At 34.0% G+C, this 26,772-nt stretch overlaps 1 protein-coding gene across 3 annotated transcripts in view; it reads right to left on the reverse strand.

Annotated features, from left to right (window-relative positions):
* USP15 (ubiquitin specific peptidase 15) overlaps nt 1–26,772 on the reverse strand; it is a gene marked incomplete at both ends in the record, with an annotated part of 119,886 nt that overhangs the window by 79,586 nt on the left and 13,528 nt on the right. For 2 of the 3 annotated variants that reach the window (XM_080705530.1, XM_080705529.1), the window contains 3 exons: nt 3,050–3,176; nt 8,962–9,092; nt 15,661–15,788. In XM_080705530.1, the coding sequence (XP_080561656.1) occupies nt 3,050–3,176; nt 8,962–9,092; nt 15,661–15,788 (386 nt within the window). Of the gene's footprint in view, nt 1–3,049; nt 3,177–8,961; nt 9,093–15,627; nt 15,789–26,772 lie in introns of all 3 variants that reach the window. The other variant, XM_080705528.1, reaches the window with a different exon arrangement.

Below are 26,772 nucleotides of genomic sequence, written 5' to 3' on the forward strand. Positions count from 1 at the left end.
ATTCGGGAGGTGGAGATGGTTCCCGGACAGCTGGAGCTACTTAGCAAGCCCTTTTGCAACTCTGTGACACCCTGTTTCAAAAATAATAGACTAAAAAATAGGGCTGGGGGTGTAGCTCAAAAGTACAATGCCCTGGGTTCCATTTCCAGTAACACACACACACACACACAAAAAAAGGTTAAGGGTAGAAAACAAAAGATACTGCAGCTGCACAAAGGAAGTGGCTGATACAAGCAGTGTGATAAGACTGAGATCAGGCTGCTAAAATGATAAACTGCTAGATCACCTGAGAGATGAGAAAGAAAGGCTACAGAATGCCAATGGTTTTGACCTGAACAATCAGAAGTGGCAATTACTGAAATGAGGAAGAATGAGAGAATATCAGGTTTTAGAAGCAAGGAAGGACACACAGTTGTATATATGACAATTACTTTGAGATGCTTATCAGATATACAAGTGGAGAGAGGGAATGGATTGAAACTTGAACTAGAAAGAATTCTGGATAGTATATGTAAATTTAAAAGGCCATGGACATGATACTTTTTTCTTTCTCTCTCTCTTCCTTCAATGATATTGGGATTGAACTCAGGGGCATTGTACCTTCAAGATACACTCCAAGCCCTTTTTATTTTGAAACAAGGTCTTGCTATGTTGCTGAAGCCATCCTCAAACCTGTGATCCTCTTGTATCAGCTTCTCAAGTACTGGGATTACAGGTGTGTGCCACCATGCCTGACTATGAAAATATTTAAAGCCAGGAGACTAGATGAACTCACCAAAATAAGGAGAAGAAACCCAAGTACTGACAATGGAGACATTCTTTATTTTAAACTCAGAAATATGAAGACAATCTTAGCAAGGATTGACAAGATACAGCTGGTACAAAACTGCTCTGGAAGCCATGTTAAATCAAAATGTTTCTATAGAGGAAGTAGTTTACTGTGTTAAATTTGCTGGCAGGTTAAGAAAATAGAGTCCTAAATTATCACTGGACTTGATAATGGGAGGTCATCAGAGACCATGAAAGAAGGAGCGTCAAGGGAGTGATAATATTAACAAAACTGGCTCATGAGAAAATTGGAGCAGAGGAAGTGGTTACCATAAGGCAGGGTGCAGAAATTGGGATTGGCAAACACAGTAACAGGTAATAGCATTCTAGGATCCAACAGTAGGAAATTGTGTCTGAGGTTGGGTGCAGGTCAAGATCATTGGAATTGAGAATTTCAAGGGACTGAGAACATTTGTTTTTCCTATATACTGATCTGATCCTATCAGCCAGCTAATAAAAAACATACAAAAGTAGAAAAATATTAATATAGGTAATAAAAATGAAACTGTTGTGACAAATATTTCCACTGAAATATTTAATAAGAACCATCATGTAGCGATGTTTTATTTTCTTGAATTTGTCCCTCAGATCTGAAAATTTATAATGCAAGGCTATTTATCCATAGTAACAAGTTATGAAATGACATTTATATGTGAAAAATTCTAATATTTTAAGCATCCATTTACTATAATATTGGTACAGTACTATTGGTATAGTACTATAGTATAGTATCTATTATATGAGTTTACTGATATTGAATCTTGAACTTATAAAATGTTCTACCTAATAAAGATGAGAAAGTAATTCCTAATATTTTATTTAGAGAAAACATTAGAATTAATTTAGTACTAGGTACTTGAAGAATGGTATTATTTCACAGAAAATATGGGTTAAGAGTATTTTCCCTTCAGGTGGGGAGGTGCACATACCTGTAAACTTGGGAGGCTGAGACAGGAGAATCTAAGGTTCCAGGCCAGCCGTAGCAACTTAGCAAGACTCTACCTCAAAATTAAAAATATAAAAAGGGCTGATGGTATCACTTAAAGGTAGAATGACCCTAAATTCAATCTCTAGCATCAAAAAGGGAGGAAAAAAAAAAAGGAAAAGAAAAAAAAGTATTTTCCTGCTGTGAAATGACTAAGTGGTAAAAAGCTAAATGAACTCAGGGCCTACCACATACTAGGCAAGTTCCCTACCACTGAGCTATATCTCTAGGCCCTATTTATTTTTCCCATGTTCTTAATGATTTGTTCAATTAAGGAACTCTTATTCAATAATATAGTTCATAAATTTGCCATTTTCTCTTATATGCTGAGTTCATCAGGTCATGTGTCCTTCTCCATGGTCCATTACATTTTCCAACAAGATCAATGTTATTACTATTAATCTTGTATTATAAAAACTACATGAAATTAAATAACTTTATATTTTTACTTTGATTTTTATTTTTAAAAGTATTGTATCTTATTTAATATATTAATGATTTGAAGTTAAAGCAACTTTTATTTACTTATTTGTTTTTTGCTACTGGGAATTGAACTCAGGGACATTCTACCTCCAAGATACACCTTCAACCCAATTTTATTTATTTTGAAACAGGGTCTAAGTTGCTGAGGCTGGTCTTAAATCTGCAATCCTCCTGTCTCAGCTTCCTAAGTACTGGCATTGCAAGCGTGTGCAAGCACACCAGCCCTGAAGCAGCTTTTAAGTAAAATAAAAAAACATTGTGTAGCTTATATATACATATTTATATAAACATATGAAGATGTAGAGAGAATTAGATCCACTGATAACTTGAGACTGATATGCAAAAATGTGTCATAATAATGCTAACCCTGCTGCCTTAGCTACTTAAATGTACACTGCAAAAGAATAAACAGAGAGGAAAACAAAAATAATTCCCATTTTCTGTGTTACTTGACTGAGTTTTATTAACTAAGCAAGTTTCTAGTTAAATTTCTACCTTAATTTATATTTTGTAACAAACATGACATACATTTTCAAATGCTAAATTAACTTTAAAAAAAAAAAGTGGTACAAAGGTTTAACTGGTTTAATAAATGTGAAACAATAAATGATTCAATCCTAAGGTAAGTTGCACTGTATCAAGTTTATGAATAATTATTTAAAATGGTTATTATCCTGGTAGCATTTAAGAGGAGAATTATAGCTAAATATCTAATAGCTGTGGTTTTAAAAAAAAGACAGGATCTTGCATTACCTATTGTGTCAGCTTTGCTAAATCTTCGAGTTACAACATTATTCATGTTTCCATTTTCACACAGCTTCAATTCTGTGAGATATACTTCTACTTTGCAGTGCTTTACAAACATACCCTGTTCAACCACCTAAAAAAATGAAACAAAACAAATTAGTGTCAGATCTATCAATGTATCTCATCCTTATAGTAATATATTTCTCAAATGAGGCTTTAAAAAGAAAAGCTGGAGATCTCCATGAGAAAAATTAGCTAATAAAACTTGTCAATATAAAAGAAAAGATACTGGCAAGCCTGAAAACACAAAAGAAACATTTTCAAAAATTTTAATATTTAACAGGATATAAACTATCACTCAAAACATTAGTTCAAAGTTTGGAAAGACATTCTACTGATCTATAAAGATACTTCAGTACACGATAAATAATATATATTCTACCTTTATGATTAAAAAGTTTACTTAAAATAACAATGTATATATGTAATAAGTATATAATATAAGCAATATATTAATAAAAATTTGTAGACAAATATAGCTCTGATTAAAGATACAAATATATTTCTAGTTTTTAGCAGTGGTCTCAAACAGAAAACCTTTAAAAAGTTACAATTTGATCTAGGAATAGCTATATTATTAGTTTGCATGTTAAAATAAATCTTTTAAAATGATAACTCCAAATTACTGCTGTCAAAATATTCGGCTATCACCCTGTAACCGATATGTTAGCTTCATTATAAAATGACTTTGCTTGACCTTTACATGCGTACTTAGTAAATCTAAGCAACAGATGAAAAAAAAAAAGCTGTCAGACATGCAAACAATTAAGTATAAAAAGAGAAAACATTTATTGTTAGGGTCACCTTTCAAATAAATATATTTCCTTTTGATCTTCTAAAGGTTAACTGTAGGATTTCAGTCATGAATACTGTTCTGAAAATAGTAATCAGGCTGTTATGTGATACACTGGACAAATATGGCAGAAGGGAGGCTCCAAGTGACTTAGATATACTTACAAGCTTACATCAATTCGAGATTTACATATTTTTCACTTGCAGAAAAAATTGCTTCAACTCCAAAAATCACAATGGAGTTTATTTGTTCTTTATTGTACAATTTAACATGAATTTTTATACTATGTCATATAGATTCTCTTATTTATGTTACAAATTTCTAAAATGGGTAACAGCCTGCACCTCTCCCTCTGTAATAAAAGAATTCACTCTGTAAAACTAACACATTATGATTCTTAATTAACAAAATTTTAAACTGCTTATGCTGATTTACTCTGAGGCTAAGAATATGACAACATATGACTTTGTAAGATTAATGATAACCATATTTAAGTAGCAAATTAGGAATCAAATATTCTTTTAAATCCAAAATTTCAGCTTGGGGACTAAATATATGAGTAAAATCCTAAAATAATTTTACTTCCTAATCACTGGTGGTTTCTAAAGTGGAGATAAACTGCAGGCTTAATTTATATGGTAGGGGGCAAATGGAATGACCAACGAAGGAGCAAGAAAAGGAATAAATAGGATAAGAAATAATTAAATCCCGTATTATTATATTTAAGAATACAGTTTTCAAATGAGGAGAGTCATTTTTCCCGAAGAAGAAAAAAAAAAAAAAAAACCAAAAACCAAAACCCTGATAACTCAATGGTCAGAAAATCATTATAATGAAAGCCGATGATCAAGATACCGCAAGCCTATAATCCCAGCTACTGGGGAGGCTTATGTAGGAGGATCTCATGTTGGAGACCAGCTTCCACAACTTAAGGAGATCCTACCTCAAAACAAAGATTAAAAAGGCTAGGAATGTAGCTCAGTGGTAGTGTGCCCCTAGGTTCAATCTTTAGTATTGTGGGGGGGAAAAAAATCTAAGAAAATAAAACATTGAGATTATGTGAAACCCCACACTATTGGGATTCAGAAATTTTCTCCTTCTTTCCAATAATATACTACATTGCTAAAAACTTTACCATTTTTATTTAGAATACAACTATTCTGTAAAATTATTTTTTAAAACTACCAAAATCAGTATATTAAAATAAACAGTTCCTTTTTAAAAAATGAGTTTGTTCTCAAGCTACTTTTATTTAAGAGTCCATACCACATGTTATTAAAGCTTGAAAATCATAGCACCACTACAACAATGAAAAATAATTAGTATATTTATGATTGGTGTTATGGACATGTGGAGATTATTTATATAAAGCCTGCCTTCATGAAAATCTCTGCATTGAAAATAATGGTTATAAAGATTGCAACACAAAGAAGCATTTAAAAAAGGCATAAAACTATATTTACCTAATTATCACAACCATCAAAATATACATTTGAAATAAGACAGGAAAAGGAGTGAATATTCAGAAATAAAATGTATATTTTCAGAATTTGAGGCGACAGATGTTTATCTAATTTAATCATAGTGATGCAATAGTACAGTATGTATGTACTAAACGTATTCACTGTATTCCATGTATTCCTTTTTTAAATTCTCCCTTCTTTTTGTCTAAGCTCTACAATGTATATTTTCCACTCATATTATTGTTTAGCTCATAAATTCTCTCTTCAATTCTGTTTAGCACTATATCCAAATAATATTAAGTCCATTATTTTTTATATTTTTGGTTTTAGAGTTGTATTTGGTTATTTAATAGTTTTGTCCTACTTTTCAAATCTATTTTTTAGCATGAAATGGACAGTATTTTAATGCTTCTAATAACTCCACTAACTGGGTTTCATATGGGTCTGGTTCCTATTTTGTTTTTTAAAATGGATTTTGAACCAGGCGTGGTGGCCTGTAATCCCTGCGCTTGGGAGGCTGAGACAGGAGGATCACGCAGGTTCGAAGCCAGCCTCAGCTACTTAGTGAGGCTCTCAGCAACTTAGCGAGACCCTGTTTCCAAATAAAATATAAAATAGGTCTGGGAGTATAGCTCAGAGGTAAAAAAGCCCCTGGGTTCCATCCCCAGTAACACACACACACACACACACACACACACACACACACACACACACACACAGGATTTGGGTCCTATTGTAATTCTTGCTTATATCTTTCCCCCCTCCCTCTCCCCCTCCTTCTCCTTCTTCATTTGGTGGTACTGGGGTTCCTGGAAACCCCTCTACCTCTGAGCTACACTCCCAGACCTATTTTTATATTTTTATTTGGAAACAGGGTCTCTTAAGCCAGAGAGGTTGACTTCAAACCTGCGCAATCCTCCTGTCTCTGCCTCCCAACATGGGGATTACAAGCATGCGCCACCATGCCCAGCTAGGTATTCTGTTTTAAAAAGAAGCTGCCAGGTGTGGTGGCACACGCTTGTAATCCCCCCCGCTTGGGAAACAAGACAGGAGGATTGCACAGGTTCGAAGCCAGCCGTGCTGGCTTAAAAGACTCTGTTTCCAAAATAAAAATAAAAATATATATAAAAAAAAAGGTCTGGGGGGGGGGTAGCTCAGAGGTAGAAGGGTTCCATCCCCAGTATCACCAAAGGGAAACAAACAACAACAACAAAAAAACCCAGAATACCTGAGGATGCTATAAATGACACATTTCTGAAATTGTTTGAGGCCTCAGATGTTTAACTTTGTGTCTATATTATAGCTAAGAGAACTATCCAACCCCAGATTCTTTAATGTATTCAAAGCTCTGTAAAATTCAAAGTTAAACTTCAGATGCTATAAGGGCAAACTATTCTTTGAGTTCCATCTGGATCAGTCACAGGCGGTACTGCAAAAAAATGTAAGTTTCCAAACCTACTAGTTCAGTTTTGGAGGAAGATGCATTTTTTTTTTTTTAAATTAGGGATTGAACTGAGAAGTATTTTATTTTCAATCAATATCACCAGTCCTATTTTATTTATTTATTTATTTATTTATTTATTTATTTACTTATTTTTGTGGTACTAGGGATGGAACCCAGGAGCTTTCTATCCCCAGGCTACACTCCCAGACCTATTTTATATTTTATTTGGAAACAGGGTTTCACTAAGTTGTTGAGAGCCTTAGTAGCTGAGGCTGGCTTCGAACCTGTGCAATCCTCCTGTCTCAGCCTCCCAAGTGCTGGGATTACAAGCATGTGCCACCACACCTGGCTTTATTTTTTATTTTGAAACAGAGTCTCCCTAAGTTGCTGAGGGCCTCACTAAATTGCTGAGGCTGATCTCCAACCCTCAAGACCAGAAAACTGCCTCCTGTTTCAACCTCCCAAATACTGAGATTATAGGAATGCCCCTCTAAAACCACCTAAGATGATGCATCTTTAATAGGAACGCCTGACAGTTTTTTACATGTTAAAGTTTGAAACCTATTTTAAAGGTTGGGTAAATTCCATTTACCTTATTTAAAAATAAATATAGGTCTCCTAACAGACTACTCAAACTTTTTTACTTTTACAAACTTTTCATGATTCTTTTTCTTTTTCTCAGATACAGATTTTAAAAATCTCAGTAAGATCTCTTTCAAAGATAATGCAAATGAAGTTGTTGATCTGATATACTAAAAACTGTGCCACAAGGAAGTAAGATTAAAGTAATATAGTTTAAGACATTTGAAGATATAGCAAACACATTCCAATGGTTTCATGGTCAAATAGGCTATATATCAATCCATGGTCAAATAGGCTATATATTATTTTGGTACTTCATGTAAATGCAAATAGTTTAGTTGCGTTTACATGAAGTACCAAATACTTATGCATGGTTAGCTGATTGAGTATTTGGTATTCTAAAATAGCAACATTCTTATTTTCATAATTCATCTTTAGTTCCAAAAATGTGGAAACTGGTCACTTTAATATTTCAAGATTATAGTTATAAAATTTTGAAATAAAATATATGCTGGGTGTGGTACCACATATCTGAAATCCCAGTACTTGGGAGATTGAGAAAGAAGGATGGCAGGTTCAAGACCCATCTCAGCAATTTAGTGAAACCTGGTTTCAAAATAAATGAAAAGGGCTAGTGTGGTGGTGCACAATTGTAATCCCAGCATTTGGGAGGCTGAAACAAGAGGATCACTCAGATAGCCTCAGCTACACAGTGAGGCCCTTTGCAACTTAGTGAGACCCTGTTTCAAAATAAAGAATAAAATATAGGGCTGGGGGTGTAGCTCAGAGGTAGAATGCCCCTGGGTTCCATTCCCAGTACCGAAAAAATAAATAATAAATAAATGGCCATAAAAATAAATAAATAAATAAATAAGTAAGTAAGTAAGTAAATAAAGGACTGTGGGTGTAGCTCTGAGGTACAATGCCCCTGGGTTCAATCCCCAGCACCAAAAGAAAAATAAATAAATAAAATACAGATACATTTCTAAAACTTTTATTTTTTAATCGCTTTTTTGTTTGTGATAATGGGGATTTAATCCAGGTATACTAAATCACTGAACTACACCCCTCACTTTTTTATATTTATTTTGATACAGGGTCTATATAAATTGCCAAGGCTGGCCTCAAGCTTACAATCTTCCTATCTTAGCCTCCCCAGTACTGGGATTATAGGTGTGCACCACTGTGACTGGCTCTTAATTTCTAACTTGTCTAGTTAAAAACAAAACTGTGTAGCACAAAAAACAGACTTAGGCTGCCTAAGTTTGCATCCTGATATAAATTTCTACCCTGACCCTCTAACTTTTCATTCTCATTTCCACATCTGTAAAAAGGGATAATAATAACTACCTTATAGTCTTCTATGAGGATTAGTTAAAAATATGTACTGTCCTTAGAATGGTGATTAGCATATAGTAAACCCTTTATATGTATTGTTGTTATTATACAGCACAGAGTAAAATTTTGCTACCTTTTTCCCCCAGAATACATGAATGAGGCTTTAAAATTCATTGTATGGACAGTAAAATGTGAACTAGCCAAAAAAATATTTATAGTCAGTTATTCTCACATGTACCTTTCGTGCTATTGGTTCCTGACCTTCCATCAAGGTATACCAGCTGACAAGTTTATTCCAGCCTTCAGTTGGCAATAGTATGTAATCCAATTCATCAATAAGATGTTCCTTAAGTGACTGGGCATCACCATCTGCAAAAGAAAAAAATGAATCCAAAACGTAAAAATAAGCAATAGTACAGATCTCTAAATACTTTGGTTATACACATTACAGATTAAATTTGAAGATTACTTGAAGTATTTAAAATAATGAGTTCTGAAAGAGCTCTGGAAAGGTTCAAATACTTTAAAAATTCTAAGACATAATTATTAGCCAAGATACCTGACAGAAGAGTGTAATACTCTGAATATCAGAGATCCCTCACATGGCAATAGTGGTCATTCTAGCACCAGCCAATGTAGGAAATTTTAAACCACCAATAACTCTTTTACAATGCCTCCAAGACAAATGGGCTGGGAAATGACAGAAATCACAAAAGGGTATCTCATAAATCAGCTTTTTATTCTAGAAAGCTCATGGTCTAGATTATCCCCAAGATCTAAAATGCTGGTATTATTCAGATGTAGTTTCAATTTTATGATCTACTTTCAAATTTCTAGTTAAACTTAAATTAATGCAGGGCAGGTCAGAGATCTAGAAGCAACTTCCTGAGTCATAGCTACATCAGAGTAAAAACCTAGACTCATTATCTGGTCACTTGAATTTCCTAAATACAGAAACATAAATAGAATAATTCGCTGAATTGTAGCTAACTTGAAAGATTTTCTTGTTCTGATCTAGTCTTAAATTGACATGGAGAGCAAAACTGTTCTCTCCAGCATTTAAATGGGAACATACAATTCCTAATAAGATACAATGATATGTCAAGAAGCTAGAAAAAAACTAAAGAAATTAATAGTACTCTATTTACTTCTTCTAGGATCAATCTATGGTCACAGAGTTTCTAAAGTTTGAGGCAACTCTGTTTTCTATAGAACAAAAATGGGGAAATATGAATTATAAAATATGAACTTCAATAGCTGATACAAACTAAATGTTAATTTTTAAGCCTTTTTAAACTTAGTTGTAATTTCTAAATTGTTGACAAACAATTTGAGATACATTTTTATAATCTGAAGGTGAAAGAAACATATTCTAAACTATCAGCATCATATAGGAGATTCTAAAAACAACCTCAAAGATAGTTATCTCCACTGCAGATTAAAATACTGATCCAGAATATTCAGTAACTAGCCCAAAGTAATTGCTAGAAATTACAGATACTATGAAATGTTTTAATATATATAATTACCTCAGTCAATTTTCCAACTAACACTATGAAGAAGATATCTCCACTTTAATCAGTAAATAAATTCAGGGATGTAAACTGAGGAATGACCAAGGTCACACATATAGAAAACTGCAGACTCAATTTAAACATGATTCTATTTACAGCAACACCCATTTGCTTTGCATTATAATACACTATACTGCCTTGTAGAAAACTTAAGTTTGAAAACCATGATGCATATAATTTTCTAAAATAATTCAATAGTTTGGGTAAATTATTTTATTTTGTACCAGAATCCAAATGGTAATTTATTCCTAATAAACATAATCAATTCATTTGTTAAGGGAGAATACTTTCAATCTAAATACAAAATTGGTATGTTACTTATTTGTATATTGACATATAATTCCAATATAACAACTGTACATATTTATAGATTTGACATATCAATACAAGCACAAAATCATTTCCACTAAATAAAATAATGGACATATCTATCACTCCCGAAAGTTCCCTTGTGGCTGTAATATTTCCTCCCTGTTCATTCAGGTCCAACAGTTCTGTTCCCCAGAAAAATCACTCAACTGTTTTGCAACTTGAACTAAATTTGTATTTTCTAGAATTATGTAAGAAAATAGTATCTCCCATTATTATAGACAAATTTGTACTTTCTAGAATTTTGTTTGGCTTGCATTATGCTGTTTTTATTCTGAGATCCATCCATGTTTTTACCTATCAACAGTATTTTTTTTTAAAATGCTGAGTATGATTTCATTATATGGATACATTATTATTTATCCAATGATGGGCATTTGGGTTATTCATTTTTTTTACTCATAACGTGTTATGAATCTTCATGTACAACTTTTCCTATAGGTAAATGTTCTAATTTCTCTACCTAGAGGTAGAATAACTATGTTAAATGTGGTAAATGTATATTTAGCTTGAAATTTCACTTGCTCTACATCCTTGCCAATGTAAAGAAGTTTCTTTCAAAGTTTTACTATTTAAATACACATTTACATAGTACCTCACTGTGGTTTTGTTTGTTTTAATGTATGGGGTAAAACCCAGGGCTTCATGTATGTTAGGTAGGCACTCTACTACTAAGCTACATCCTCCATCTCCCTCCCTCATTGTGGGTTTTGTGGAAGGGGTACTGGAAATAAGTCTAAGTTGCTGACAGCTTCACTAAACTGCTGAGGCGGGCTTCAAACCTGTGATCCTCCTGTCTCAGGCTCCCAAGTACTGGGATTACAAACATGTGCCACCATGCCTGGCCTCAATGTGGTTTTAATATTCACTTCTTTAGTACTAATGAGGCAGAGGATCTTTTTAAATACTTTTTGAAAACTTTGTATATTCCTGGGTCAAGCATTTGTTAAAATCTTTTGCATACTACTATTGGGCTTTATGCTTTCTTCAGAGTATATTTTATTCCACAGTGGTAATAGAATATATTTTGTTCTGAATACTCTTAACTCTATTGAGACAGGTGCTATGGCCCAGAATATGGTCTATCTTTGTATATGTTTTGCATTCTATTTTTTTTTTCAGCAGTGAAATGTTCTGTAAATGTCAATTAAGCTTACTACCCATGTTACTCAATTTTTCTTTGGGTTTTAAAAATCTGAATGTCTATTTCCCCCTCATATTTGGGGAGTTTGGGTCACCTCTTTAAGTAAGCTTTCTTTCTTCCTTCAGAAACTCCCACAATGCACATGTTGGTTTGCATGATAGTTTCTAATAAATTCCTTAGGCTTTTTTATTCTTTTGTTCCTCTGACTGAATAATTCTAAAATAATCTGTTTTTAGGTTAGCCAATTCTTCGTTCATTAACTCCAATGAAATTTTCTGTTACTGTATTCTTCAGCCCTAGAATTAGTTTGGTTCTTTTTTGTTATTTCATTTTTAGATTTTTTTAATTTATGTTTTTTTATAACACACTGAGCTTTAAAACAACTATTTTGAATTCTGTTGGGCAATTTATAGATTTTCATGTCTTTAAGGTTAGTTTTTGTAAATTTACTTTGCTTTTTCATGTCATGTTTTCCTGACTGTATTCCTGGTAGCTATATATTGGTATCTGTGCAATTGAATAAATAAGTTACTCCTAGTCTTTATGGACTAGTTTTGACAGGGAAACAACTAATCAGTGAAGGTAGAGATTCTGAGAGCCTCTCAAACTTATTGTATGTGCCTTTTATGTAGTAGATGTAGATTACTAAGTATTGTGATTCAATAGATTTCCTGTCCCCCTTAGTAGTTCATAATCTCTTCCTCTGGTATTTGACGCCATACCACAGGCCAGACTATTAGAGGCACACTGCACTTCTCTCTTGCCTCCATGTGAAAAAAACTTTGAGATCTGAGTCTTTTCCCATCTTGCAGAAAAATGCTAGGTGTATCAAACCACCTGCTCCTTTTATTTAAAAGTATCTACCAAACTGCATTGGCTCCACATCAGCACACTAGGTGAGATGGCACAGACATTAGCCCTTTGAACAACACAATGAAAGGACAGAACATGGAGTCACATTTTAATCCTCTTTCCTGTTAGATGAACCTCACGTTCTGTGCCTTCTAATACCGAAGAGCAGTGGCACTTGTAGCATGCCACTAAATTCTCTTGCTTTGTTCTTCTAAGGCATTCAAATTATGCCGGTTCAGTCAGGCATAGTGAAATAAGACAGAAATCAGCCCCTCAGCTATCTCACTGAAAGTCCAGGATGTTTTAGGGTGTCCCACTCTTCTCCTTTCCTCCTGGAAAAGAAAATTAGGTTCTGCCTTCTTTTAATCTCACAGAGACTTCTGGCTGCAGCAACCACCCACTCAGAACTATCCTGGTTCCATTTAGCATTTGGTAGGAGGTGAAACAGGAATTGTCCCCTTAAGCAACACACTAAAAAATGGGAAGTTAAGCACATGTTCTCCTTTTCCTTTCCCCCAAAGAAATAAATCTTGGGCCAACAAAGACTCTCTTGTGATACGGTGTGCCTGCTTGGAGAAGAGACTGATATGGGTAAAATAAAATTACCCTTCTTACCTGTTTTAATGTGATTGTTCTGTTTTGTGCTCATCTGAAATACTAAACTTCTTAATTGCTTTTGGACTTCTCAGAGTATCTGGTTTCTTTATCTTTATCTTTATTAAATAAGTGTTTCTGTGAGAGAACAATAGATGGGACTTCCTACTGTACTATCTTGCTAATGTCACTCCTCTACATACTTGGTAGATATTAATAATAATTAAATTTCCCTAATGAACTGTCCTATCCTACTCAGCATTTCAAAGTGACCCTCTATCCCTGGTAAATTTTTTATTAATATGGCCATTCCAGTTTTCTTTTGATAATGTATTAATTTTCTAGTGATTCAAAACAACCATAATGGTTTAAACACCCACTAGTCATTTCATAGTTCTGTGAGTCAGCATTTTAGGTAAACTCAAGTAGGTTCTGTGCTTGGTATTTCACAAAACCAAAGTCAAGATATCAGCTGTGTTGGGCTCATATCTGAAGGCTCTTGGAATAAGTCCACTCAGAATGTTGGCAGAATTCAGTTACTTATGGCTGCATGTACAAGGTTTCTCTTAGTTCCTACAGGATGTTTGCTTTGTGTCTCACATGGTTCCTTTCTTCTTCAATGAACAAAGATGTGTTGAGCCCTGAAAATGCTTTGTATCCCATTTCCACCACTAGCCAGAGAAAAATCTCTGCTTGTAAGGCGTATATGTGATTAGATAAAGTTCGCTGGGATAATCTTTCTGCCTCAAAATCTTGGGAGTGATATCTCATTCTATACATAGATTCCATTCATTCAAAGGGGAGTGGATTATACCAGAGTATCACTAGGGGTCAATCTCAGAATTCTGCAAACCACAACACGCATATTTTTTCCATTGCTTTCTTTTTATCTATCTCTGATTTTACATTTAAAATGGGTTTCTTACCAGGCATGCCAGTGCATGCCTGTAATCCCAGTACTTGGGAAACTGAAACAGGAGGACCACAAGTTCAAGGCTCTTAGCAACTTTGGGAAGACTGTTTTAAAACAAAAAAATTGGCCTAGGGGTATAGCTCTGAGGTAGAATGTGCCTGGGTTCATACCCCCAGTACAAAAATAAAGTAGAAGGCTAAAAGTTGGGTGATAACTTTTTAACTCAACCAACATTAGTCTCTATCAGTAACTAGGTTGTTTATAATATACTTGTAAAACTGGATTCAAATCTGTCTTGTTTTTTGTTTTGCATGTCTCTATTCTTTGTTCATTTTTTCCATTTTTTGGGGGGAGGGTTAAGATTGATATTTCTTCTCATTATGGGTCACATTTCCTTTCTTCTTTACATGCCAGGTACTATTTTGAATCCAAGACATTTTAACTGTGATGTTGTTGGATGCTGGATATTTGTGTGTCCAGAAATATTTTGGTTATAGACAAGACACTGTAACTATCATGTTCTATGCTAGATATTTTCTTATGCCTGAAAATATTCCTTTGTTTCAAAATTCAGTTAAGTTACCCAGAAATAGTTTGATGCTTTCAGGTTAACAAGGCAAAAGAATTAATTTCATCGTAGCGTAGAGGCAAAACACTCTCAGTAGCCTACACTGAATTATGAGGATTTCCATTCTGGCTGCTGGAAGCACAAATTATTCCTGGTCCTCTATGAACTTTGATGAGTGCTTCCTCTTCTTTTGGGTGGTTATTTCGCTGGCCTTGGCCAGCTTCCTCACATACACGTGTGGGTAAGTAGTCAGTTAAAGACTCTTTCAGAGCTCTTCACTTTTCTCTGGTCTTCCTAGACTTCAAATTCCATCTCCGCAACATATCTACATGGGTTTCTCCATCCTATGTTGTATACTAGAAACTTTTTCAACAAAATGGGCTAAAAGCAAGTAGATAAGTTTGCTTATTTATTCATCTCTCAGAAATCACTGGTTTTGTTGTCTGATAATCAGTATTTTGAGAAAAATTGTTTCATTTCTTTTTATCAGGGTTTTACTTAGGTTAGGTAAATGTCCCTGTCATTTCATTTTATCCAGAAATGGCACTTCTGGTACTTATGGATTTGCTTAAAATATAATAAGAGGCACAGAAGTGCTAGTGACAAAGGAAATGCAAAAATTAAAAAATGCAAACACATACCAAGGCTCCCCAACTTACCTGGATGTGATACAGCACTTCCTCAAAACAGTAAGACACTTAAGGGTTTAGACAATAAACCCTTATTTCATAGATGAAAAGCAACATGTGTTATAATACATGACAATAACTAGAATAATCTCAGTTAATTAGGTCAAAATTACAATGCAAAGAAATTTCTAATTTATCCACTTATTACATTAACATTTCCCATATCATACCTATTGGCATTTACATATTGAAATTTAATACATTTACAATTTGACTGAAGGAAGAAAATATGACCTTTGAGAAGTCCAGAGTTATCAATGGGTCCAGGATATACATTTTGATCTCCCATCTGGTATTTGTCCCAACTGTCAAAGCCGACATACTTTTTCCACTGTTTGAACCAGCGACTATCTACTAGATACCTAGAAAAGAAAAAAAAAAAAAAAGAAAAATAAAAAATCTGGTTGTGGAAAACCTGGAAACACAGGAACAGAGGAAGAGCTATCTATTTTTGATATTTCATTTTGTATTAAAGAACATGCCTACCTCAAAGAATTAATGAGATTGACTGTAAGGCCACTTAGCATTTATAAGAAAAACACTTCAGTTTTACTCTTATAAAGTATGACTTCTATGTAATAAGAGGACAAGTACTGCCATAAAATTTTAAAAATAATTGCTAATGGCATTTACAAAGTATGCAAGTAATAGGAATTCAAGAAAACATTGGCTAATTGAACCAAATTTCAAATAGCTATAAGTCTCATTTCAAATGCAAGCAATGTGGTAAAAAAAAAAAAAAAACCTCAAATATTAAAAAAAAAAAGTCTAAGCTGGGTGTGCTTGCACATGCTTGTAATCCCAGCATTTGGGAGGATGAGACGGGAGGGTTCGTGGCCAGCCTCAGCTATTTAGTGAGGCCTTTTGCTAGGGATGTAGCTTGGAGGTAGAATGCGCCTGGGCTCTATCCCCAGTACCACACACAAAAAAGTCTGTTTACTAGAAAATTACAAATATGGCATGCTTATATACTTTAATGTATTTTCTGGAGGAAAGGAAAACTTATTACTAGAAGGTTTGCAAAGTTGATTATTTATAATCAAACTTCTAAAAATCTTAATTTTCTTTATCAATAAAAGTTAATAATATATCACTATTCCTCATACAATAGTAAAATATGCTGGGGCATTTTCCTCACATTTAACCAGGTTCAAGCTCAAGCAAAATCAAAAGTAAAGGTTGATGAGATGTTTAAAACTCTTGTGTACAATAATATCAAATTTTCAAGAAGATTATCATTCTAATGTTTTTGGTCTTACCACATACAACACTAAAGGTATAAAAACCCACAATTATGTCTGAAAATAGCTAAAGCAAAGACATCAACTTAACAAAATCTCATAATTCTTAAAGAATATTCATGAGCAGTTTAACTCTCTAAAAGTAGGTATGCAGAATTATCTATGTACCAGTATTCCAAGCCCACTGTCAGAGTTATGCAACTAAAAGCCCTCACATTGTAGAATTTAAGATTTGCTGAGAAAAAGAACTGAGGTACTAAGACTTAAGAAAACATTATTTTCTAAAATCATACTTGGTTGAAAAATCACTATTTGTGATACAGTGCTTGCCTAACATGTGTGAGGCCCTAGTATAATCCCCAGTGATGCAAACTCCCTCAAAGGCCAAAAAATAACGCTTACTAAAAAAATTTAAACTTTGTCTTCTTGCAATATAAGATATTCAGACATCTGATTTGCTTTCATTGCAAATGATGCAAATAAGAAATATTTCTTTTATTGATCTATTTATCTATCACATCAATTTCACAGTATCTTGATAACCTTAATTTTGATATTGTTTAAGGCAAGTTCCTCTCTAGCTTGTTGTTCTGCCTTAGTTATCTCTGGTCATTTGTTTTCTCACATGAATTTCAGAACTAAGTTATCAGGTTCCATAAAAAAAGCAAAAGCTTTTTTTTTACTGATACTGCATTAAACTCAAATTAATGTAGGAAAATTTGCTATCTTTATAATTCAAGTCTTCTGACCCACAGGCACAGCCTATCTCTCCATTATTCAGTTACTATTTAATGTCTTTCAATAAAAGTAATATTTTTCCCATAAAACTTTAATTTTGGGGGTTTATTCTTAGTAACCTGTTTGTGAGTGTTACTGTTCTAAATATATTTTGAAACTGCAGTTGATGCAGAGGAATAATTAATTTTAGAATTTATTTTTAGTCTGACAAATAAAACATTGTACATATTTACTGGGTGTTAAGTGACATTTTGACACAGGTAATATATTGTAGAAATTTTAAGTAAGAGAAATATATATCCTCAAATACTTACCATTTCTTCATGGCGAAACACTTAAAATCCTTTTTTCTACTTTTAAAAATACAGTGTTTATTATCTATAGCCACCCTACAGCAACAGCACACCCAAATTACTTCTTCATATCTAATTATAAGTTAATATCTGCTAGTCAGTCTCTTGCTAAACACCTCCCACCACCAGTCTTTGGTAATCACCATTCCCATTTGATGATATTAAGTTGCTTTCAGCACTATCTTCATTTGAAAATGACCCTCATATTCTATTATGGGATACCTATATATTACTTACAGAATTTGTGGTAGAAATAACAGAGGCAACTTCTATGAGATCAACTTTTTTAGATTGCACATATGTGTGAGATCATGAGGTATTTGTGTTTCTGCACGTGGCTCATTTCACTTAACATAATGATCTCCAATTTCATTCATGTTGTCACAAATGACAAGATTTCATTCTTTTAAAAGCTGAACAGTATTTCACTGTTGTATAGCAGATGGACACTGAGGTTCCCAAGAAATAGTTAATTTCTGAAAATGGTTAATCTTAAGTCCATCCACCTGCTGTAGAGTCCCTTGAATTTTTCTATGTAAAAATACATCTTTTCTGGCTGCAAATAATGTTCCACCCCCCCCGCCAAATTCCATTACTATTTTTCTTGTCTAATCATTGGACTATATGACTTCTAAAACAATGTGGGGAAAGATATAAACATTTTCACATTATTTTTTTTTTAACAAGAAAACCCCAAATTTCCCCATTAGGTAAGATAATTTGCTATAGGTTTTTGACAAATACTACTTAATAATTTCAAGAAGTTAACTTCTATTTAACATCTGCTTGGATTATCATGATTAAGTGCTGAAAGTAGAAAAATTTTCTGCACATCTCAAGATTATATTCCCTTACTCTACTGAACAAAATTAGGGTAGCTTTTCCTCTTCTAATTCTAAAAAAACTAGCTTGTAAGGACAAAAATATTTTTTTCTTGATGATTTGGAAGTATTTGAATAGAAAAACTGTCAGAATCTGATATTGTTTGGGAAGATTACAATTCTCAGTTAATTTTCTTAAATACTTACTGGTTTTTGCCTTTAAAATGGAAATACACATTTCCCAGTTCACTTGCTTAGCTAATGGCATCCGCATTAAAAATAGAAATATAGACCTGAGATAACATACTGTATTATAAATGTCATTTGTAAAACTTTCCTTAAAAAACTATTTGTAGAATAGTATAACATTCCAACTTATATTTTCTTTATATATTTAAAGATGACATTTTGTCTCCCAAATTACTTAATAAATCCTTTAGAGGTATAATGAAGGTTTGAGATTGGTAATTTCCATTTGTTGCCATAACATTTCTAGATTAACTCTTTTTCCTGAATCTTGAAATATTTGTATAGAATTTCCCATTTGATGAAATTCAATTGCTTTCAACACTACCTCCACTTGAAAAATGGCAACATATTCTATTGCAAGGTACCTATATCTTTAATGCAGAATATATGGTAGAAACAGAGGAAGCTGTTCCAAGAAATGTGATCTCTACTAGGTATACCCAAAAAAGACAAGGCTAGATGAAGTCGATAAGTAAATAAAAAGATTTTATTTCACAGTCTTTATATAAAAGTTGTCCTGTAAAAACTCTACTTCTGGATGTATAAAATAAGCCAAACCCCAAATATGCCTTAATTTGAAATGATAAAAAGCCCAGAACAGAATCAATAAATCATGAAGTTTATAAGTAAATGAACAAAGACTTGAGTTCATACATCCTTAATAATGCTCTTAATCCTTAATATTCTGCTGGGTAGGGATGCACCCAACTTTAGTTTTTGAGCTTCTTTTTTTTTTTGGTGGTACTTACTGGGGTTCCTGGAAGCCCTTCTACCTCTTGGCCACACTCCCAGACCTATTTTATACTTTTTTAAAATTTGCAAACAGGGTCTCTTAAGCGCAGGGATTATAAGCATGCACCACCACGCCCGGCTTGACATTCATTCTTAAATAGTTGCAACTAAAAATCCATGTTTCATGTCAGGTGTGGCAGCGCACACTTGTAATCCCATACTTGGAAGGCGGAAACAGGAGGATCGCGCAGGTTCGAAACCAGCCTCGCTGGCTTAAGAGACCCTGTTTCCAAATAAAATATAAAATAAGTCTGGGAGTGTAGCCCAGAGGTAGAAGGGTTCCATCCCCAGTACCAAAAAAAAAAAAATCATGTTTCATGACTTTAATTCTTGGACCTCTTAAGTCTTTACAAATAGTTATAACCGTCCTTAACATAGTTTTAAAGGTCTTCCATTATCTTCCCCTACCTATTATTTTAGCCATAGCTGGTACCACTTTTCTCCTTGCTGAGATCCAGATACAAGAGCCTTCTTTCAGTTCAACATATCATTTTTCTGCCTCATGGCTCCTTTTGCCTAGAATATTCTCCTATTACCCCCAAACATAGGGTGAAAGTTTGAGTTTCCCCTCAAATTCATACATTAAAGTCCTTATCCCTAAGATGACAGTATCAGAAGGTAATGCTATTTGGAAGGTGATGAGGTAATAAAGACAGAGCTCTCTGGAGTATGATTTGCACCTTTATTTAAAACAAACAAAAAATATCTGACAGCCTCAGCTACTTAGTGAGGCCCTTTGCAACTCAGTGATACCCTGTTACAAAAGAAAGAATAAAAAAAAAAAAAAAATAGGGCTGCCGGTATAAGCTTGGAGGTAGAATGCCCCTGGGTTCCACCCCCAGTACCAAAACCAAAACCAAAACCAAAAAAATAAAAAAACTCAAAGAAACACCTCATTCCTTCATCCAATGAAGACCTCTGAATCAGAAAGTGGGTCCTCACCACACACTGAATCTTGCCTGTTTGGACTTCCCAGCCTCCAGAACTGTGAGGAACAACTTTCTCTTATTTTTAAAAACTCATTTTTTAGTTCTTTGTAATAGTAACCTGCATGGACTAAGACGCTTAGTTAAGTGCTACAAATTTTCATATACCAACCCTAAATTCCCCTTTCTCAGAGAATATTTCTCTAATCCTCTCTCTACTTTTTCTGGGATGGTCTGGAAGCAGCAAAACAAGATGGTAATCTCAATCTACTGGATACCAATTCCTTATTAGATTATAGAAATTACTTATAAATTTTATTCTTGAGGCAGATGCATATTCCTTTAATTACCCAATGAGTTAGGTACTATTGTAATTTCATAGGTGGAATACACAGGCACACAGAAATTAACTTACCAAAGCTTACAAAATGCAAGATCTATGATTATGAAAATGTGATATTAGCATACAGAGAAGCAAAAATACAAATGAATATAGCACAATGAAATAAGAACCAGACTTGCATATACATGGAGACATGGTGTATGTTAAAAGGACCATTACAAACTAGTGGGGAAAGAGGGACTACTCTTAAAAAGCACCAGGGAATGGGGGAGTGGTGGTGGTGGTAAATTATAGCTCTACTTTACAAACGTGAATGTGTTACAAATGTTATTTTAAACAAATCAAAACCACAGTGAGATATTACATCACACCTGTTAGGATGACTATTCTTGAAAAAGCAAAAGTCAACATGTGTTTGTGGAATGTAGAGAAAATGGAACTCTTAGTTGTTAGGAATCTAAAATGGTACATTTGCTATGGAAAATAGTATGGAGGTCCCTCCAAAAATTAAAAATATAATTACTGTATGATCCAGCAACCCACTTCTGGGTACATATGCCAAAGAAGTGAAATCAAGATTTTGAATACATACATGCACTCCCATGTTAGAGCACTATTCACAAGATAGGGAAACAACTAAATGTCCACCTACAGATGAATGGGTAAAAGGAATGTCTCTATATATCTAATCTATATATCTATATATCTATATATAGATATATATTCACTATTAAGCCTGAAAAATGTTGGAAATCCTGCCATATGCAGCAACATGGACAGATCAGAAAGACATTGTGCTAAATGAAATAAACCAGTCACAGAAAGATAATACTATATGATTCTGCTTGTAAGAAACATATAATCATATTTTTAGAAGCTGAGAGTAGAATGGTAATTGCCAGGACTTAAAGAAATAGCAAATTACTGTTCAGTGGATATAAAGTTTCAGTAATGCAAGATGAACAAGTTCTAGATCTGGTGTAGAACATTGTGCCTATATTTAATAATACTGTATTACATGCTTAAAAATGGAGGTCCAATCTCATGTCAAGTATTCTTATCACTGTAAAAAATATTGATGTATTAAGCCAGGAATGCCTAGGAGACAGAGAGGAGAGTTGCAGGCTCAAGATCAGCCTCAGCAACTTAGCAAAACTCTCAGCAATCTAGCAAGACCCCGTTTCAAAACCACCACTACTAAAAACTAAATAAAAAGGGATGGAGATGTAGCTTTGGAGATAGACTGCTCCTGGATTCAATACCCAGTATCCTCCCAACATATATATATATATATATATATATATATATGTGTGTGTGTGTGTGTGTGTGTGTGTGTGTGTGTGTAGTGTACATATATATATAAAAGCTTATACATGTATGTATACACACACACACACACACACACACATATATATATGGGAACAGTTTGTAGTGTTTGCTTATAAACATTATTTCATTCATAAGCAGGGCCAGGACTAAGGTGAGACAATTGAGATGCCTAGGGGGCCCTAAAAATATGTCTCCTTAACTTCTGTGCCCTAGGTGCAGTGTCCAAGCCTAAACTGCCTATGTGAACACAGACAACTACCCTCCTACACTTAGCCCCACAGGAATGCACAAACACATAACTCAAATATCCACCTAACTCACATGTGTATTATGAGTCACATATTCCATCTAATGTTAAAATTTCCTGGCAGATTTTGGCTAACTCTCCTTGTATCACTTCATAATAGCTTACAAGGTATAACTCTTGTGAATCTTACTTCTATAAGAAAACGTCCTCTTTCAAGATAAAATGTCAAATTTAGGAGAAGCCCTAGTGAAACGACAGAAGGGAGGGAGGGAGGGGAGGGAAACTTAAAGAAGGAAACACTTCAATGGATATGATGCACATATACAAATTTATCAATACCAATCTAAATGGTATGCACAGGCAGGGTGAAAGAGGGAGGGAAGCTCACCAACTGCTCTGTGCATACATGTATCTATCACTCTGAACTTCATGATGTATGATTATAATACACTAATAAAAGTATAAAAACATGTGCATACAGATATATACATATATATCTTTAGAATACTTACTCAAAGTTTTCTGAGTTTTGACTTTTGATTTCTGTAAGTACTTGGGAAGTGTTGGAGGTTTTTTTTGTTTTGTTTTTTTGTCCCAAGTCTTACCTCAGATGCCCTTGGTTGTGTCTGATTTCTCAGGCACTGCCCTTTGAAACATTTACTGCCCTCCCATTTTCCTCTTCCCTTTGTAAACATGAACTGTAGATACTAGCCTGTATATAAATGGGCTCTCTCCCTATTGAGAATATATTAAGATCCACTGATCTTGAAGGCCTGACGTCATCTGTAGCTCCTATTTTAAAAGCAGTGCTAGGCAGGCATGGTGGCATACACTTGTCATCCCAGCATTTGAAAGGCAGAGACAGGAGGGCTGCGGTTTGCAGACAGAACTCACTTAGTGAGGCCCTTTGCAACTCAATGAGACCTGTTTCAAAATAAAGAATAAAAAATAGGGTTGGGGATGTAGCTCGGAAGTAGAATGCCCCTGGTTCCACCCCCAGGGGAAAAAAAAAAAAAAAGCAGCAGTGCTGTGTGTTTGGTTCTTCTGTAGGACCTGCCCAACTGTGAGCCCCATAGCTTAACCTTGGAAATCAATAGTCAAGTGTTTTTCTAGCCTTTGATTGCCAGTTTTACTATTTGGGTAAATGATGACAATAAGCTTGTCATAATTATGTATATCTGAGGATGTTTATAGCAGCACTATTTATAAATGTGAAAAACTAAAAACTATCAACCAGAGAATGGCTAGATAAATTATGTCATATCCATAAGATGAAATACTAGGTTGGGATTTTTTTTAAATGAGGCAAATCTGTATGCAGTAACATAAAAATCTTTCATTAACATATTGTTGGATGGAAAAAAGAAAGTTGCGCACTATTATATCAGATTACGTATACCTCCTGCTCTGATGTATACAAACGTGTATGTGTGAAACCAAAAAGGGACCTGTTAATAGTGGTAACCTTTGAACAATAGGAAATGGGGGCATTTCAGTTTCTACTTTCACTTTTATTTAACATACTTCTGTGATTAAATGATTCATACACTGTGCATAAATTCTTTTTTTTCCACTTCTCAAAACTAAGGGTTGAATCGAGGGGGCATTCTACCTCTAAGCTACACCCCCACCCGTTTTTTATTCTTAATTTTGAAACAGGGTATCACTAAATTGGCGGAGGGCCCCACTAAGTAGCCCAAGCTGGCGGAGAACCTGTAATCCTCATACACTACCACTCCTGGATTGGGCATGAATTCTTGGTAAAATAGAATAGATTCTTAAAAAAATAGAACTTACCAAGTTTTAAAAAAAAGAAAAAGAAAATGTGAAATACACTTTAAAAACATGCATAAAGCTGGGCATATTGGTGCATGCCTGTAATCCTGGAATGTGAAAGCTAAGACAGGAGGATCTTAGGTTTGAGGTCCACTTCAGCAACATAGTGAGAACATGACAGCTTAGAAAGACCCTGTTTCAAAATAAAAAAGGGCTGAGCTGGGGGTGTAGCTCAGAGGTAGAATGCCCCTGAGTTCAATACATAGCAACAAAAGAAAAAAGAAAAAAGAACATTGTCACCTTAGATCATAAAAAGAGTTAATATAGGATGCAAAATATTTTAAAGAAAAAGGTTGCTAAACTTGCCAATGATAAAATAAAAGCTTTCTGTTCAAAAAGTTACAAGTAGAGATAAGACTAGACAAGATATAACCAACAAAATATCAGAAAATATGAAAAGCTCCTTTCAATGACAAAAACAGGCAATTCACAGAAGAAATCAGAATGGCCTTTACACACATTCAACCTCATTAGCAATGGGGAAAAGGCAAATTACACCACAAAGAGAACATATCATTTCCATGAAACTGGTGAATACACAAGCACATACATGCATGCGCCAACAATATTAAATATGTACATGTGTATTAACACGAATTTTTATTCTGACAGTAGGTAGATTAAGCAAAAACCCTCACTTAGAAAAATGGCAATTATTAAAAATAAAAATATGCAGACCCTATAATCATGTATTGGTATTAAGTTCTATCCTACAAAAACTTTTGCACATAAAAGAAAGCAAAAAGTTATTTAATGCATTTTAATTTATTATTTTGAAAAAAATTAAAAATTTTATATTATAATTTAAATTTCTTTTTTTCCCAAACATATAAACCTGTACTGGAGTATAACAAAATTTACATATGCCTTGAGGAATTATCTTGGTAAAATAATTTATTTGTGATCATTTCTGAATTTATAAAGTGTGATTCTGATATATAATAATTTACAGCTTTTTATATATTTTTATTCAGCTTTGAGAAATTATTTACTTTTGATAACTAGAGCAATCAGTAAATAAGCCAAAAATTAAAATAATTGGATAATATAAGAAAAAGCACAGAAAGCATAGATTATTACCTTTGATATCTTGAGCGATAATATAAATCAAAGGATAAAAGTCAGGCATAAGTCAGGCATGGTGGTACATTCTTGCAATCCCAGTACTTGGGAGAATAAGACAGGAGGATCACAGGTTTGAGAACAACCTCAGCAACTTAGCAAGACATTGTTTCAAAACTAAAAAATAAAAGAGGGCTGAGGATATATCTTGGGTTCAATCATCAGTACCAAAAACATAAATCTTTTTTTTTTTTTTTTTGTGGTACTGGGGTTCCTGGAAGCCCTTTTACCTCCAGGCTACACTCCCAGACCTATTTTTACATTTTTATTTGGAAACAGGGTCTCCTAAGCCAGCACGCGCGACTGGCTTTGAACCTGCGCGATCCTCCTGTCTCCATCTAAAATTCATCAAAATGTTAATGTGCAAACATTTAGAATAGTCTAAAGTATACAGAGGTAATTAACTGCTTTGTGACTAAAAGACTAATTTAGATTTTATACAGAGAAGTCTATGTTTGATAGATAAGATCAAAGGTGAAATACTTTTGAAGACTAGAGAGACATATTATGTTCCCATATAAAAATGTATAATGTAAATGTACTTGTGTATGATCTAGAAGATCATTTTATTTATGATTAAGGCCTTTGGTTGTGGCTTAACCATGATCATGTCTCCATTTCTGCTGGTTATAAAGAATTTTTCAAGTGTATCTTATATTTGTTAATTTACCTTGATTCTTACATACTAATATCTCAACATGAAAATACTATGTTTTTCAATCCTTCAAGTCCTTCAAAGATTGCCTGGAATCCTCCTGTATGTCTATGGCATAGCCTTTTCTATTCCCAGTAATTATTTCAAATCTTCACCAGTCTCATCAAGTCTCTAATCGATCAGATTGAATAGATAATCTTGCCACCTACAAGTAAAAAAACCTTGATTTTCTGTCCAACTCCACTGTAACATAACTTAATCTCACCTGATTACTTTACATACCAATGGATGACAGAATACTACTTAAATCCCAGGTCATTAATTTTTGCTTCTATGCTTTGGATCCAATTTCCTTCAATCTACTAGGAGACCTTCCTCACAGGTAGTTTCTATGCCAAACTCCTTTTCTCTGACTTTTTCCACTCAGCATAGAAACAGGGACAAGTCTTCCATCCATATCACCTCCCACTTAAACTCACAAAACTAATTTCCTCTATTTTTTTTAACTTGGCTTTATAGTCTTTTAAGTTTTTACTTTCTCAATTTGCTTTCCAACATAGTACAATAGGTTTTTCTACTCCAATGGGCCCTCACAAAATAAAAAACCACCTTAAGAAATCCAGTAAATTCATTATTTATATATCTGTTAACCCTTTTAAAAATTAACCTGAGATTTTACTTTTGAGAGGGTGAA

Source organism: Muscardinus avellanarius (assembly GCF_963383645.1).
Source record: "Muscardinus avellanarius genome assembly, chromosome: 11".
Lineage (NCBI taxonomy): Eukaryota > Metazoa > Chordata > Mammalia > Rodentia > Gliridae > Muscardinus > Muscardinus avellanarius.